Source organism: Copidosoma floridanum, unplaced genomic scaffold (assembly GCF_036245765.1).
Source record: "Copidosoma floridanum isolate Cflo_tuat_1 unplaced genomic scaffold, Cflo_Japanese_pri ptg000020l, whole genome shotgun sequence".
NCBI classification, from domain to species: Eukaryota; Metazoa; Arthropoda; class Insecta; order Hymenoptera; family Encyrtidae; genus Copidosoma; species Copidosoma floridanum.
This window is the reverse complement of record NW_028321897.1, coordinates 16838870-16855099: the sequence shown is the minus strand read 5'-3', so window position 1 is coordinate 16855099 and position 16230 is coordinate 16838870. Positions and strand designations below refer to the sequence as shown.

The 16230-nt window shown below is 32.1% G+C and overlaps 1 protein-coding gene across 1 annotated transcript in view; it reads left to right on the top strand.

Annotated features, from left to right (window-relative positions):
* Positions 1 to 8417, top strand: part of Nhe2 (Na[+]/H[+] hydrogen exchanger 2) — a 1770486-nt gene extending 1762069 nt beyond the window's left edge. The window contains exon 20 of the mRNA XM_089593690.1: positions 8197 to 8417. Within this exon, the coding sequence (XP_089449816.1) occupies positions 8197 to 8417 (221 nt within the window). The remainder of the gene's footprint in view (positions 1 to 8196) is intronic.
* The last annotated feature ends 7813 nt before the right edge of the window (positions 8418 to 16230 follow it).

Below are 16230 nucleotides of genomic sequence, written 5' to 3'. Positions count from 1 at the left end.
TGGGTTTTCTATTTGTACGATGATCCAAAAAATCCGAGTCAACCATACAATTGATGGTAATTTTGAGTTCTAAGTTTGTTGTCACAGAACTTTCGTTAGGCTTCGCTTTTTTTATACTATACTTTTATGTTAGAGATTTCATATTATTTTGCTTACTTAACGTCATTGTTTCTACGTCTTTATTATAGTTAATTTATTATAATGAATTATAATTAATTATTAATTAACTTCAATTTACTGTATGTCTTTGATAAAATGAGATTTATTGTAACAAATTTATCTATTAATATTTTATGTATTTTTTATACTTTGCTTGCATGTTTATAGCAAACAAAAAGGTCATCATCAAAAACGTAATTAGAAATGCTCTTTTTTCTCATTTGTTTGAATATAAGCATTATTAATAATTTATTCTCATGAAAAAAAAAAAATTAAATACTAAAATACTACAATATCACCGTAGAATCTAAGCTTTCTTTGAACTTTTGGTATTCTCTTATTAGCTTGTTACTGCAGGCTCATTTCCATGTAACAGTTGTAACTTTGCTATGAGTTACTTGATATGTGTATATGTTCTAATTATTACTGTTATTGTTAGTATTCTTTTAGTTGTTGTTATTGTTGTTTTCCTTGTTACTGTTATTGTTAAAAATATTTTGTTATTACCCTAGCTTTTTGTAAATTTTTTTTCTTACTATATATCTATTTGACATTATTTTTTTTTATGCACCCTCATAACATTTGCAGTATCTAGTGAGCATTGATTCCGTGTGTATCGCGATTAATGCGTTTGTATTTTTATGGTTAAAAAAGAGCCATGCTTTCTTCTTTTTTTTTGAATACGCTGTTTGAACTCAGAATTAAGGGTGTAACGTGAAATATTTAATAGAATTAATTGTACACGCATTGTATAGAGTAGCATCAACATATGTAGGTGTAAATTTGAACTTTTAAAATATGATTGGATAATTATACACTCTATAAGTTTTATAAGATGAATTATAGTTAATGTATGTAGTTAGGGCACAGAGATTATATTTGATTAATTTAACTTCGTCTTAGAATCTATTCATAGCCCTCATGTAATTCTTTTTCTTTACCTTTTAGTACAATGCCTATAGCGCAGTATATTACTGTTGCAGACGTTAAGAGTGCAGAAGAAACAAATTTTTATTGCGTACATCTACTGTTAAGATTACTTGCATAGCTAACTAATTAATCCAGCCAGTGACTGAGAATAAAATATGTATCATCTTTTCTCTTTCTTTCCCTATACATTTCATGTATGAATGATTATAGCCACGATATGTAATAGTCTATAATAAAAGTTGTACTTGCTGGGTACGTTGTTAAATATGCATACGTCGATGTAATATTGTATTTACTTTTACGTAAGTTATGTGGCTGTTTTCAGATGTGTTTTTAAATTTTATCACCACCTTAAATAGCGTAAAAAATTAAAAATATATAAAGTACCAAGGGCTTAAGATTCAGTTTAATTACTAATACATAATTTATTTTCTAGAATCATTCAAACTAGACAACTTTTTTCCAAGCACAAAAAAATGTTTATTTTGCAGAAAATTTTAACTCTTATTTGTTTATTACTTACCTTAACTAATTTTTTTCTAATATATGTAGCGAAGTCGCTAAAAATATTGTAATCGCTAATCGTGAAAAGTACTTTACTGATCCTGCTAAAATTTTACATACTGACTTTTAATACGTCGTAGATGGTTTAAGTATAGTTTTCATCTTATAAAAACTGGTAACAATAGCAATAAACAAGCTTCGAGTTTTTGTGAAAATAATCTAGCTTTTTACATCAAGATCTGCTAGGTGGCGTACAAGTAGAATTAAAGCTACCTGCATCAGAATTAAGTATGTATAGTAAGTATATCTCTGAGCAAAGTACCTTTATAGCCTTTCTTCCAACAGTCTTGGAGCTACCAGAGCAGATTTTGCTACAACAGCAAACTAGAAAAAATAATCCTGGAGTGTTCGGGCATCCACTATGATCTCATTCTCAGTGATTGTCCCAACGGCATACCCACAGAAATAGTATTCTCCAGCTAACTTTCCCGACTAACGATAAGCGGTTGTTTATCCGTGGAATAACCTGAAGATGAGAGTGAGCGGTGTACTTCCCTCTAGTACGGTCTCCGTACACAGAGACTTGAAAGATAGGAGTCAAGCTATCCGTGACTCTTCATCGTCAAGAATCATAATAAGTAATAACTGGAAATTTTACCTCTGGCCCTTTTCAGGGCTATTATAAGCAATAACGTTACCTCCTTCACCATACATCCCATCAGATCTTTTAAGGGCCAACTGAGGTTTATCAGCCTTGCCAACAAATACATTCCTACTACTATTTCTGGCAACGATTCGTTGACTAAAAAGCCATACAAAGCTGACCACTATTGAGCTAAGCCAGTCATTCACTGGCAGATGTTACGAGCAAAATTCTTTGTTATAAGGCTGGAAACCTTGGTGACCGACAACTCTACATTAACTCCTCAACTTTAAGCATTTAATACTAATGGAGGTCTGCTCTGGGCGAATCTAATGGTTATAAAAAAAAAAAAAACTTTAACAAACAGCATAGTCTCGAACGATCAAGCATCACAAACCAGTCTCCTTACCTAAGATCACCAAAACACCTAAGTCTCAAAAAAACGTAGGTGCTTTATACACCAATATCTTTGGTGTAATACCAGGAGACGATGGATAAGAGATCTAGAACTTGTTCAAATGCTTCAGACGTTGCAGTGCTTCTCCCGATTAGTTCGGTGCTACAATAACAGGCCAGAGAAGGTTACCCTGAGGTAAAGAGATAGTCACGTTTGCTAGAAACTTTAGTCAAGAAAGAGCTCAGCTTGCTAATCCTTCTAAGAAACATGAGACGTCAAACTACCTTGACAACAAATATAATAGAACCGAACAAAGTTGACAAAAAACAGTCTTCAGGGCTTACAATGATTGCTCAAGGGAGAATTAAAAGAAAAACCTCAAATGTATCTAATGTATACAAATTCAGGCATCAAGAAACTGACGCACAACATTGATTGAGACTAAAACAGCAGCATCAAAATTGACAAATTTAGAGTTTATTAACTTAGAGAGCAACTTTTTATTACAACCCTCACGGTTACCTCTGAAATCTTTCAGATTTTTAAATAGATAAAATTTGTGCTCGTATTTTTGTGGTAAAAAAATCTGTAAAGATCAAGTGACAGGACTTTGTTTCTTAAGTTACTAAGTTGTGCGATGCAAGAAAGAAAATTTTGAATTATACATTTTTCGTGAGTTCAAACTCTTAGCAGCTTTAAAAAAAACTTATTCCGTAGATTATACGAAAGAAACGGCAAATCAATAGCCTTTTAGGACCAATGGTTATGTTATGGCATGAGGAACGCACGGTACATTTCAGCATAGTTACATGTTCTTCACTCTTTACAGCTTTCTATTTTATCACATAAGCTGTATGTATTCCGAACAATTATATTTTTAATGAGATATTTTTTGTTCTAAAAAGTGTCAGAAAAAAGTGTGAAACTTTTAATTGAAAACGTTTTACATTCTATGTCAACACACTACGGTATTTTATTCAATTAGTGTCGGGCAAAGCTGAGTAGGGGGGGGGGCACTTTTTTAAGATAAATTCCATTTTAAGTCTTAACTTCCTATAGTAGAAGCTATGTATACAATAATTTTTTTAACGCAAGATACCAGTCTTTAGGACTGTATCTGTATGTTTAATGATTATGCTTGTAAGCATTATGATTATAATTTTAACAAGCGTTTCAATCACTTGGATAGGCTATTCTGACTCTTATCAGGTACTATACAAGTTGAAAATAAAAAAAATTAATAGAAATAAATAACGGTTCCACTAAATAAAAACTCGTAACAACACTTGAAAATCGTAAACGATCTATCATACGTCCTCTGTGGGTATGGTATTAAATCGCAGTTAATTTAAATCTTGCACAACGTCAAACATAGAAGCAACGTATATACATGCCTAAGGAAAGGTAGACGAGTAAAGGTCCAAGATCTAAGAGCAACACGTATATAAAATACATCACTTATCACGCAGAATACTTCTAACTTCTACAAATGTATGAAAGTTATTTTTTTACAGTTGACTCAACATCGTATATCTTATCTTTATCAAAATTGAGATTAAGTCTGTGGTTATAAACATGTAGACATATATCTTTATTATTATAAAGGATTTCAGTATCAGTCTTGTATTTATTAAGTCTAGTTTGAGAAGACACGAACGATTGTCTTATGTAACAGCTATCAGAAACCTTGCCAAGAATTCAATATACACTATTGTTTTTGATAAGACACTGAGTTTTCAAATAAAGTTATAAAACTGAATTTATTCTTAGCACTAAAAACGACTGTAATACGATTTTTATAATGATAATTTTCATTAATACATTATAAATAAGAATCATATGGCATACTTAGAAAAGTTTCTGGGATAACTGAATCTGATTATAAGTATCATCATTGTGCCTGTTAATATTATTTTTTAATCTTTGTTTCCCTAATTTTTTTTAATAAATCAGTTAATAATTATTGGCAATTAAAGAATTTTTAACTTTTTAAAGGATACCAAAACAAAGTTTTGTCAGATAATTTGATGTAATTATTAACTAAGGTAGAAATAACATCTATTTTATTGTTCTTATAAACTATAGCTAATGAGTGACATCTTTATTAACTTCTAAATATTACTTTTCCCTTATCTATAACTTGTGTTATACCTGATAGGGGTCTTTTGGTTTAATCAAGAAGTAAGACAGTACCACCATTCGATGCCTTCGATGATACTAGCGGCCCCCCCATCTCGGCTCCGCCCGAGGTTTAGTAAATAGAATACTGTAATATGTTGACGTATGTAAAACATTTTGAGTTAAAAATTTTACATATATTTCTGACACATCTCAGAACAAAAATTTTCTTATTAAAAACACATTTGTTTGGAATCCATACAGTTAATTTGGTAAAGTTCGAAGCTGTAAAAAATAAAAAATAAAATTATGCTGAAAAGTACCGTGCATAACTCACGCCATAATATATTTAGAGGTCCTTAAAGGCCCTTGATTTCCCTTTTTTCCCATATATACCATGAACAGAGCCCTGGCTATTTTTTTAAGCTGTACAGATTTAAAACTTACAAAAATTAAAAAATTAAAAATTTCTTTTTTCTTATCTTACAACTCTAGCACCACAGCAACAAAGTTCTGGAGCCTTATCTTTACATTTTTCATCGCCACAAAAATACAAATACGTATTTTACCTATTCAAAAATGTGGAAGATTCCAAGATATTACTATGAAGGTTATAGTGCACAGCTGATTTGTCAATTAATTCTTTATTTGTCGACTTTGATGTTACTTTCATCTTGATAAATGCTCAGCGTCATTGTGTTGACGTCTAAAATTGTATTTATGAGATGCATTTGAAGTTTTTTTTTGTAATCGTGCTCTTACAGTTTTTGACATGACAAGGACTCTTGTACCCGTAAAGACTGTCTTTTGGCAACTTTGGTATGTTCTAATATTTTTATTGCCAAGATAGTTTGACATCCGATGGCCCTAAAAATAACCAGTGTCCTTCTCAAGTAAACTCGTTGTTGACTAAAATTTCCAGTAAACGTGACTGCCTGGATATCTAAGGGTGATCTTCTCTGGCCTGTTATTGTAGCACCACACTGATCGGGAGAAAAACTACAACGTTTGAAGTTTTGGAGCTAGTTTAAGAGTTCTTTTTCTACGTCTCTAAGTATAACGTCAAAGACGTCAGTGTCGTACCTTTTTTTATGCAGACTCAGTTGTTTTAGTGGTCTAAGATGGAGGGATTGGTTCATGATGCTTGCCTGTTAGAGACTGTCATATTGGCTCAAGTTAATTTTTTCTTCATAGCTGTTAGGTTCTCCCAGCACAGACCTTGGAAAGGATCAATGATTCTTGATTAACTGCTTATAGTCGAGAGGATAATATAGCGTTGTCGGTCACCAAGGTTTCCAACCTTGCGACGACAACAACACTGCTCGTGATGTTTGCCAGTGAATGACTGACTTGGCTTAATAGTGGCCGGCTTTACATATATTCTTAGTTAACGAAAAGCTTCCGGAACTAGTATTAAAAATGTCTTTGTTGTCAAGGTTATTCAAACTAACGTGGCCCTTAAAGGAACCAATAAGATTGATGGCTAAGTAGGGAACATAAATACTCATAATGGTTCTGAAAATGGCCTGTGATGAAACTTTTAGCTATTTCTTATGACTATTCTTTATGATAAAGAGCCAGTTGTGGGTACCTTGACCCTTATTTTTGGAGTCTCTATGTACGAAGACCGTACATGAGAGACATACACCGCTGACCAAAAAAAAACTCGTCTTCAGGTCATTCCCGGAATAACCAATCGCTCATCGTTAGTAGGAAAAGTGGGCTCGGAGAATATCTACTCTGTAGTTATGTCGTTGGGACGACTACTAAGAAGGAGGCCATTGTGGAGGTTAATCTGGGGTAAAACCAACTCAGTTCGATTGCTTATGAAAGAAGAGTGTCCTCTGCAGCTGGGATGCCCTGCTGCATGACTAACATTTCTGTTCTTAGTGTACTGCCGTTGAACGACTACGATAATCGTCTATTCAGTGGGGCATCTCATAACCATTCTTTACTATCCTTGAATGCAGGTGGCTTCAATTTTACCTCGACGTTACCTAATGGATCCTACTGAACTAAAGCGCAAAGAAATTTTTTTTAGCAAATCTTCGAGGTTATTTATCGCTATTGTCAATAACTTTTTTGAGAAAAAAACTATGTGAAAACTATTTTGGAATCATTAAAAATCAGTGTACAATATTTCAGCGAAGTTGGTTCAGTAGTTTTCGTGGTTAGCGATTACAACGGTTTAAGGTTTTCGCTATATACATTAGAAGAGTTAATTATATATCTCTGTTGTTTTTTGTATGATTAAAACTTAGAGTTTTTTAAGTGTAAATATACACTAACTTATGTATCCAGCATGTAAATAAGTAAGTCATCATAATACTTGCTAAAAATTACTAAATACTTGTAGTAATTCGAAAGGCTTGCGAAGTCTATATTAGAAGGCTATTGACAAACACATATTCTTCATACTGAGTATGCAAACACGTTTTAGTTTATAAAGAAAAATGTATCCATTAACACAAAGTTATGTAGCCACTCAAAACTTAGATTTTCAGAACCATGTAAATACTGATAAAAACTTTATGATTTGAGGAATTTTACTTTAAGTATCTAATACATAAAGGTCCTTGACTACGACAGTTTTGATAATTCATAAGAAATTCTTATTTTCTAATCGATGGCATATTGTTTATGATTAATTCTGTTAAAATCCTATTTTGTGTTACACGAACCTATCATAAAAAGTTTTTCGATATTATTTGTGTGTTAATAGTACGTAGAAGCATTTCATAAAGAGCCTAAAAAAAGCTGTTAAGAAAGTTATTAAAACAAAGATTTTTACGTAAGCAATTATTTCAATGCTTTTTTAACTAAAGGTCTCCACAATAAAATTGTTTTTTTTGAAAGCCTTATAAATAAATTAAATAGAGAATGTGTAGTCTAGACTCTTGTATAGTATATAAGTACTTATGACTTTAAATACAAAAAAAATCCTATTAATTAATTAAGTACAGGTTATTCATTTAAAAATAAGTGACAGTATAGCATACTTCTTGAATAATTTTACCGTTTCTTATGGTTTCTTACACAACTTTTAAAATTTTTTATAAAATAGACTGAAAAAACGTTTAATCTTCATTTTTGACTTGCCAACTGTTCTAGAACAAGTTACTTAAGTGCTTTATTTATCAAACACAAAGTCCACAGCCCTCTGAAACTTGTAGTATATGCAGAAAATTAAATAATATAAGTACAACTCATAGTACGTTTTTTGAATAGCTCAGTATAATAATTTATAATTTTTGAATAAAGCTGTTGTAACTTATTTAACTTGTTGCGAAAGCTGATTTTTAATACATTGTCATTTATTATTGAACGATTCTTCTTGAAAAAAATTTGATATAATATTATAACAATTAGATTATTTTATCTACTTATTAAACTATAATGATATTAGTTATGCTTACTTGAAAAACAAAATATTCTTTATTTTCAGCCAACTTTTACGAATCAAACATGCCTATTTATGCTCCAAACACAAATTCTAGAATTAAAAAAGAAGGTTTAAAGGACAAGATGTCACAGTCACTACCAGAATATTGGAATAAGAAAATACGTTGTTCTTTACCAAAGTCTCGTTCAAAAAATCTTACGAATCTGACTAAAGCATTGTTGTTGTCTCACTCGGATTCATCAATCGACTTTAGATACGACTAAAAAATGTGTTATAGTATTATATAAATAATAGCTTTTTAAATTCTATAACTTCAATTGTATGAATAAAAACAAGTTATTTTTGAATTTCGATCATTTTTTTTCTTTATTATGTACCATTTCACACGATAAGTGATGATTGTTAGTCAGTTTTTCATCGTTTTTCTGTGAACGTTTTTAAAATTTAATTACGAGGCGATTATGATTTTTTTTCAAGTATCATACCATTACTCTTTTCTAGAAGCTTCTTTCTTAAATACCATGTGTAATAGAGAACTTTAACTCTCTTACCTTCTAATCAAGGTAAACTGAATATTTATTGGTTAAAATTATGTTAGGCTTTAGTTTCTTATTTTACTAAATAAGAGCCAAGATTTCTTTTTCCAGTGAAGTAAGAATTTGTTCAATATTGCAAAAAAACTTTTATTTGCCGGGCAATTAATTTGTCAAAGCAACTATGACATAATAACTAATTCGTGGAGTAAGAGTTTATATATTTAATTTAAAAAATTAAAAAGCATAAAATAGGGACTTGCAACTGATCGTGATCCCCTATTTTGAATGTCAGCTTGAACATAGCAACTCAACAAAGTGTCAATACTTTAACAACATATTAACTCTGATTCTTTTATTTATTTTAGCTAAAATACAATTATTGAAACTATTTGGAAAATATTGTATCTAAAAATTTACACAATAACAAAAGGCACGTGTCACTTAAAAAAAGAGCTTAGAGCTCTGTGAATCTATTCTTATAATTAAAAAGAAAACGTGTTGCAAAACATTTTTATTGTTTCACTTTTAATTCTACAAAGATATTTCTCTTGTTATTGATAATTCAAACATGCTCAAAATGTAGTGACTCATATCAGTGAACTTTAAAGGAGTGAACAAATAATGTCATGTAAAAAAAATTTTCACGATCCTCAAATGGTAACTGACCGATCCCAATTCTTTCCAAGACTGTCTCCTCACTTCCTTAAAGCTCACTCACTAATGTAATGGTTTAAATTATGTAGTTGATGCACACCTTTAATTCTTCTTTTTATATATATATATAATAAATTATAGTGTAGTGACCTCTGGTAAGGTATTCACACTTTACTTTACTACGAAAAAGTGTACATAGCTCTAAAATAGGGTGATAAGAGCCGATGCATGAGACCCCCACCACGTATGACGTAAGAACCGTAGCATTTTGAGAGCTGACATGCTTTTGGATGGTATATGTTTTGTATGTGTTTTAAGTAAGAGCTTGAAGTCCATGTGAATACCAAAAAATCTGACATAAAACATTAAAGTAATTGTATTATGATCTCTTACATAAGTTTGTGTGTCAACAGGCTTGAAGCCCTTTTTATTCGGGTGCAGGAACCGTGACTCGTCAGGTGAAAGATTGAGAGCCAACCCTATGAGAATTTTATCTGTTATCTGAGACGCATATTCAAAATTTTTCGAGACCTTCTTAGTGGAATTGGACTTTACGGCGAGAGTGAGATCGTTAGAAGACTGTAAAATAAAGATGTATTTTGGCAGGTTATCAGAAATGGAGGAAACATAACTAGAGTAGAGCATAGGACTGAGTACAGTGGTTTCTTGGGGGACTCCCTTATGTAACGTTCTGAAAGACTCTAGATTATTTTCAGTGTAAATGAGCCTTTTGCTGGTAATGTTTTTAGTGAAATTGATTATATTAAGGGAGCAACCAAGTTGCGCTAGCTTGTCCATCAGAATATCAGTATGAACGTTATCGAAAGCTGCTTCAATGTCCCAGAAAGTGGCAAATACGTCTTCCCAATCCCTGAACGCAAGCTCGGTTAATAAATTGAGATTAAGTATGTTGTCGATGCCAGAGTTACCTTTGCTCAATGTGTGTTGGCTCGATGACAAAAGATAGTTAAGCTCAAGTCAGAACTTCCAGCAATTTTTGTTTGGTGTTTCAAACAACTTGCAGAAACAGGGGATCAACGAAATGGGTCTGACGTTCTGACCATCCGGTTTTTAAATGAAAATTACGCAAATTTGCTTCCATATTTAAGGAATATCACCTTGACAAAACGTTTTATTAAATATATATAGTAAGACTAATTTAAATTTAATGCGAAGAGACTTGATAATCAAGAAGTTATTACCATCCATACCCAGGGTGGACCTGTCTCTCTTGTTTTCAAGCACCACATTAAGCTCCTGAAAGAAAAAAAAATTATGAACAAATTTGTTAGAGGGATACGCAGGCTGGTAATGGGAATCCGTTTGGACCCAAGGTGGGCAAAGCTTGTTAAAAGTTCGGTCGGTGTTATTGGGTTGTAAGTTGTTAATTTAGTGAGAAGAGCAAATTTTTAGCCATCTATTTTTTAGAACCTTGCAGGTCCTTTAGACGTAAGAGAAATTGGTTCACAGATTTAAATTTTGAGTAAAATTTTTAAAATTTGGTTTGATTTTGTTTTTTACTTTTTTTTTTATTTTATCACATGTTAAGTTGTAAATAATCAGGTGGGATAGTTCAAGAGTATAATTACATTTTTTGTAGGCTGCTCGTCTAATTTTTTTGGCTCGTTTACAATCATTGTGCCACCAAAGAGCTGGATTTGTGTGTTTGCGTTGAGAAACTGATATTTTAGCCAGTATGTATTTTTTGATAGCATCTGCTATAATTTAACAAAAAAACTCAAATTTGCTTGATGACGTTAAATTATCCTATTCAGGGAAGAAAAAATTATTGTACGTAAGATTGAGAACTCTACTTACGTTATTTCAGTTGATGCACTTGAAATGTAGTTGAAATGATTTTTTATGCTAGGTATTTTTAACTACAGATGTTTTAACAAAAATAAGACAGTGATGAGACATCCAAGTTCCATCACATACCTCAACGTCAGTAAGGTTGATGACATTTTGAGTAAAAAAACGTCAAAAAAAAAAGGTCTAGATTAAACTTGTAGCTATTTCTCTCGTGAACATAAGTAATCGAATTAAAGTTATTTAGGCAAAAGTTTCTAGACTTATATCAGTTTTCTGATCGTAAGCCATTTCCATCTAATTTTTGACAGTTCCAAGCTGTTTTGTAGGAACTAAAGTCGCCTTGCAAAATAGTGCAATTATAAGGGTTAATTCCTTTGACAACCTTATTCCAGCACATCTAAGATCTTATGAGATCAGGGGGTCTGTAACAGACAATCAAATCAATGTTAGTTTGAATGTTTTTGAATGGTAAGCAACATATTTTAAAATCGTTCTCGGTTTAGGTAATATCATTATTTTCTTTGAATATTTACTCATAAATATCACAATGCCACAACCCCTAGTGTGGGTTTGGTCTGTTCTGAAAGTTATAAGATCCAGTATACAATTAGTATCTTCTGGTTCCAACCACGACTCCACGCATGTAACTATGTTAAATTCTCTAGCAACCTTTTTGAATTCTACAAATTTGGCACATATGCTTTAGCGTTCCAGTACAAAATTCTGAGATGCTACTATTTTCTTATTGGTATCTAAAACATGCAACAAGAAAAAATTTAATTTCTTGAAATTTTGAAAAAGTCAATCTTACAAATAGTAGTTGTGTCCTTAGTAAATAAGAAATGTAAAACTCCGTATTGTATTTTTTATTAATGATTAATATTTATTAATAAAAAAAAATACAAAAAAAATCAAACTAAAAAATTTTTACATGATTATTTATTCCAAAGTTTGTTGTTCATCGCTCTGTACAATAGTAACAATTGGTTTGTGGTAGCTATAGTAAGAAATTAATGTTGTAAATGCAATTTTATTTCAAAATTCTCATAAGAATTCCGTCTATAGTTATACCACTTTTAGTAATAGATTGATGTCGATTGTTATTAATACGTACATGTAAAAATCGTGAAAAAAGTCTTTTAAAGGCTGCAAATTGTCATTATTGAAATTAACATTCAAATCACCAGAAACAATTATAGGTAGAGTTGTAATTTTCTTGCAATGCAGTTAAACCAATATTTAAATATGGTAGCAAATAAAATCGCAAAAAGCAAATGATTTTATTAATGTTACTATTTGTTGAAACATAAACAACAACGTGCATAAAAAGTAATGTTATATTTATACGTGTCAATTGTAACTTGTACCCGACGGGCGCAAACTAATATACACACATTGACAAACTGCTACTGTCATCTCTCTGTCTCTCCCTCACCTTACCTCAGACTTGTAAGGTTAGCGCCCGCAAATAATACATATTATTATTTTGCAACAATTGAGGGCTCAAACGATTTCTCCTTACTTGCAGGTTTATCATCTACTCAAATTTGTATTTGTGGATCAATAGTTCGCAAAATATTTGGTAACTTGAAAGTCAATAATGGGCGTGGCCCTGAAACATAAGAACCTTTGTTTTTAATACTAAATTGGGTTGAACTCCAATTCTGCCCGTACGATTCGTTTCCTCCTTACTTAAAGATTACCGAGGCGCATTAATTTATATAATTACATGTTACAAAGATTATTAATAATAAATTTAATAACTGAGTAAGGATATCTAGTAACTTTGATCTAGTGACTTTTAGTCTAGTTACTTTTCTGCGTGTTTCGGACGCCGGAATCATTATTTTCAAATTGATAAGAAGATGTTTATAAAATAGACACAAAACAGTAAGAGCAAGATAATGAATCGTTTTCGTCTAAAAAGCAGATTCCAAATAATATTAATAATGAAGGTAACTTGTATCTAGAGACTGCCAGTCAAAGCGTTGGCAGGCTATTTAATTTAAACTTATACATAATAACAACTGATATAATTTTTTTCAAACCACGAAATGATAATCAGAAACTTTATTGCCTAATTGATAAGTTGCATTATAATTATAGATATACATTAGGCTACGAGAACTGAAGAAATTTCTGTTAACGACAGCTGATAGGAAGGTAGGTGACGTTATCAGAAATCTAGTATGAACATTGATTATAAAATTTTTAAAATGTGGTGTCTACATGACTTTTAATTTTTACTATATAATTACTCGTCAAAACGACTGTTACATTATTACACAAGTTACCTTTGTTATTTAATATTACTCGGAATCTGCTTTTAAGTACGAAACGATTTTTAGTTTTGCTTTTACTGTATAGTTTTTTAAAATCTTTTTATCAGTCTGAAAATAATGATTCTGGCGTCCAAACCACGCAGAAAAGTAACTAGACTAAAAGTCACCAGATAAAAGTTACTAGATATTCTCACTTAATTATTAAATTCATTATTTATAATCTTTGTGACATGTAATTACATTAATTTATGCACCTCTGTAATCTGCAAGTAAAGAGAAAATGAATCGTACAGGCAGAATTGGATTTCCACCCAATTAAGCATTTAAAACAAAGGTATTTATATTTTAGCGTCACACTCATTATTGAGTCTCTATTTTGCAAATATCTCGCAAACTATTGATCCGCAAATAAAAATTTAAGTAGATAATAAATCTGCAAGTAAGGAGGAATTTTAAAGCCCTTACTGGTTGAAAAATAATCATATTTAATATTTGTGGTCACTAACTTCACAAGTCTCCTCACCTCTGAATTAGACAGTTCAATATTCTTGCAGGCAGCAGCGTTAACACGCAGCACTGGCCACTTATATTGGCCAGCAGCCGTGCACAGCATGTGCATGTGTGCCTGTGCATGCATACTTAACTGCTTGTAGATAAATATTAAATAGTATATCTATATATTTTGGCTGGCATCAGCGTAAACTCAGTGCTTCTCAGTAGAGAGAAAGAGGACGGTATTAGTTTATCTATTAAGGCATGACAGAAAATGCGTTACGCTTTAAAAATTCCAACCACCCAAGCGGAAATCCCAACCTCGTATAAAATGTTCTCACATCAATAAAAAAAATACAAAAGAAAAATCTGATATCTTCCTTTTCTTTTTATTTAACTTTTTTACCGTCTAAGGATTGATCGTCCCCAAACTGGCTGTTTTCTAAGTCAAATAAACAATTAAATGAAAATCCTCATTCACATCTTTCTATACAGGTTCTGACGTTTTGACTGTGAGCATGTCTAGATATGAAGCCTTACAGAGTGCTGATGGATCCTAGATCCTGTGAGTACCCTAAAGAAACTTCAAGAGATTTCTTCTTAGATTTACCGTAGAGGTCTTGGAGTAGCTTTACCATGCTGTTGAAGTATATCATATAGTTTTCTTGTCCGTGGGCTGGAGCATCTTTGGTGTCTTAACGTTGGGATACAATTTCATTAATAGTTAGCCACTCAAACAGCTTTAGATTCTTAGAAGAAGTGGAATTCTGGTTGTTAAGCTGTGGTATTGTGTTTTTTTTCAATGGAGGCTTTATGTCTTGTGAGCTAGTTGAAGCCACAGATGGTCGCTTATGGCATTTAACTAGCAAAGAAGTAAATTTAAGACTCAAATTGTTTTGAGAAAAAGCAAAACTTGGCACTATACCCATTTCAGTAGGCGTTACTATCCAAGAAGGAATAGGCAAGTTAGTCTCATCAGCCATTTTATGCAGTTTGGGTGGGCTTGACCGACCTCTGGTGTTGTCAGTAATAGATTCCGATTGGAGATTTGTGTTGTCATTTGGGTAAACACTGTTTCCTAGCTCATTCCAAATATAAATGAACTGGTTGGAGTCTTCTTTACAGTGCTTCGCCAGATGTCCTTTCTGAGAGCAAATTACGCAAGTCATTTTGGAAGTAGTAAGATACATGTTGTAAGAGACACCTACAAAAGAGATTTTCAGGCTTGAAGGAAATCTCGTGACTGAGTCTGGGTGGATGTATACTTATCTTCTGAAGCTGATTAAGTGTGAGGAGCTATCTTAATTTAGGCCATTTTTTGTTAAGCACGTTGGAGATAATCCTGATATTGAGCTTTTTCAATTCAATCTTGATTACGGAGTTGGGTATGCATAGTTGGACGTTAGAGATAACTGTTCTTCCATTTTTTGAGTTAAGAGTTCTTATAAGTAATAAAGAGCTACCAACTATTAACTTTATTTCCTTGTCAACTTGTAGAGTTGACAATTTTGGCAAGAGCAAATGTGTAATCTTTGAGACGAATTCTATTGAGAGCATTGAAAATTATTGATCAATCTTATGTGGGGTTTTCAGACTTCTGGACGATAGCACTGAACAATAGTGAGTTAAAAGCTGGAGATCTAGCCACTTTAAGTTAGGAGAGTGCTTTCCCCTGTGATCAGAGGCTTAAGCACAAAATAAGTCAAATTGTTATTTTTTAAACAACCCGCCTCAGTTTAACAGACAAACCTGTTAATAGTGAGAAGCAAAACAAACGCTGACAAGTAGTCTGTTGTTACTACAAAGCTAGATAACTTTGCGAACTCACGGTATGTTTTCATTACCTTATGTCTACCGCCACTCTCTTGATGTACATGTATATTATAGCTTACATTTATCTTGATGAATGGTCGAATAATATTTCATGCTGTTAATCAATTCAAAGTGAATATAAAATTTTTTGGCACAGCATCGTAGTATGGAAATAAGTGTGAGTTTGTATTTTACACAACATTAAATACACCACCTCATGTTTGGCCACTACTCGAGGGAGCTAGAGATCCTGAAAAATGATTAAGTGATTAACCTAGCGAGATAACCACTTTAATGTTAGAGTACCTTACACTGTTCAGAGCGTTAAATTCTTAGGGAATACGTGCTTCTGATTAAAGACGTTTTTCAGGCATACGATGTCTTAATAAGCCACCTCTGATAAAAAATACTTTTTCTTATTGTTAGAAAGTTTTTCTAACTGCTTACTAAAAATAACTTAAGTCATTAGATAATTGGGGCCAAACAGT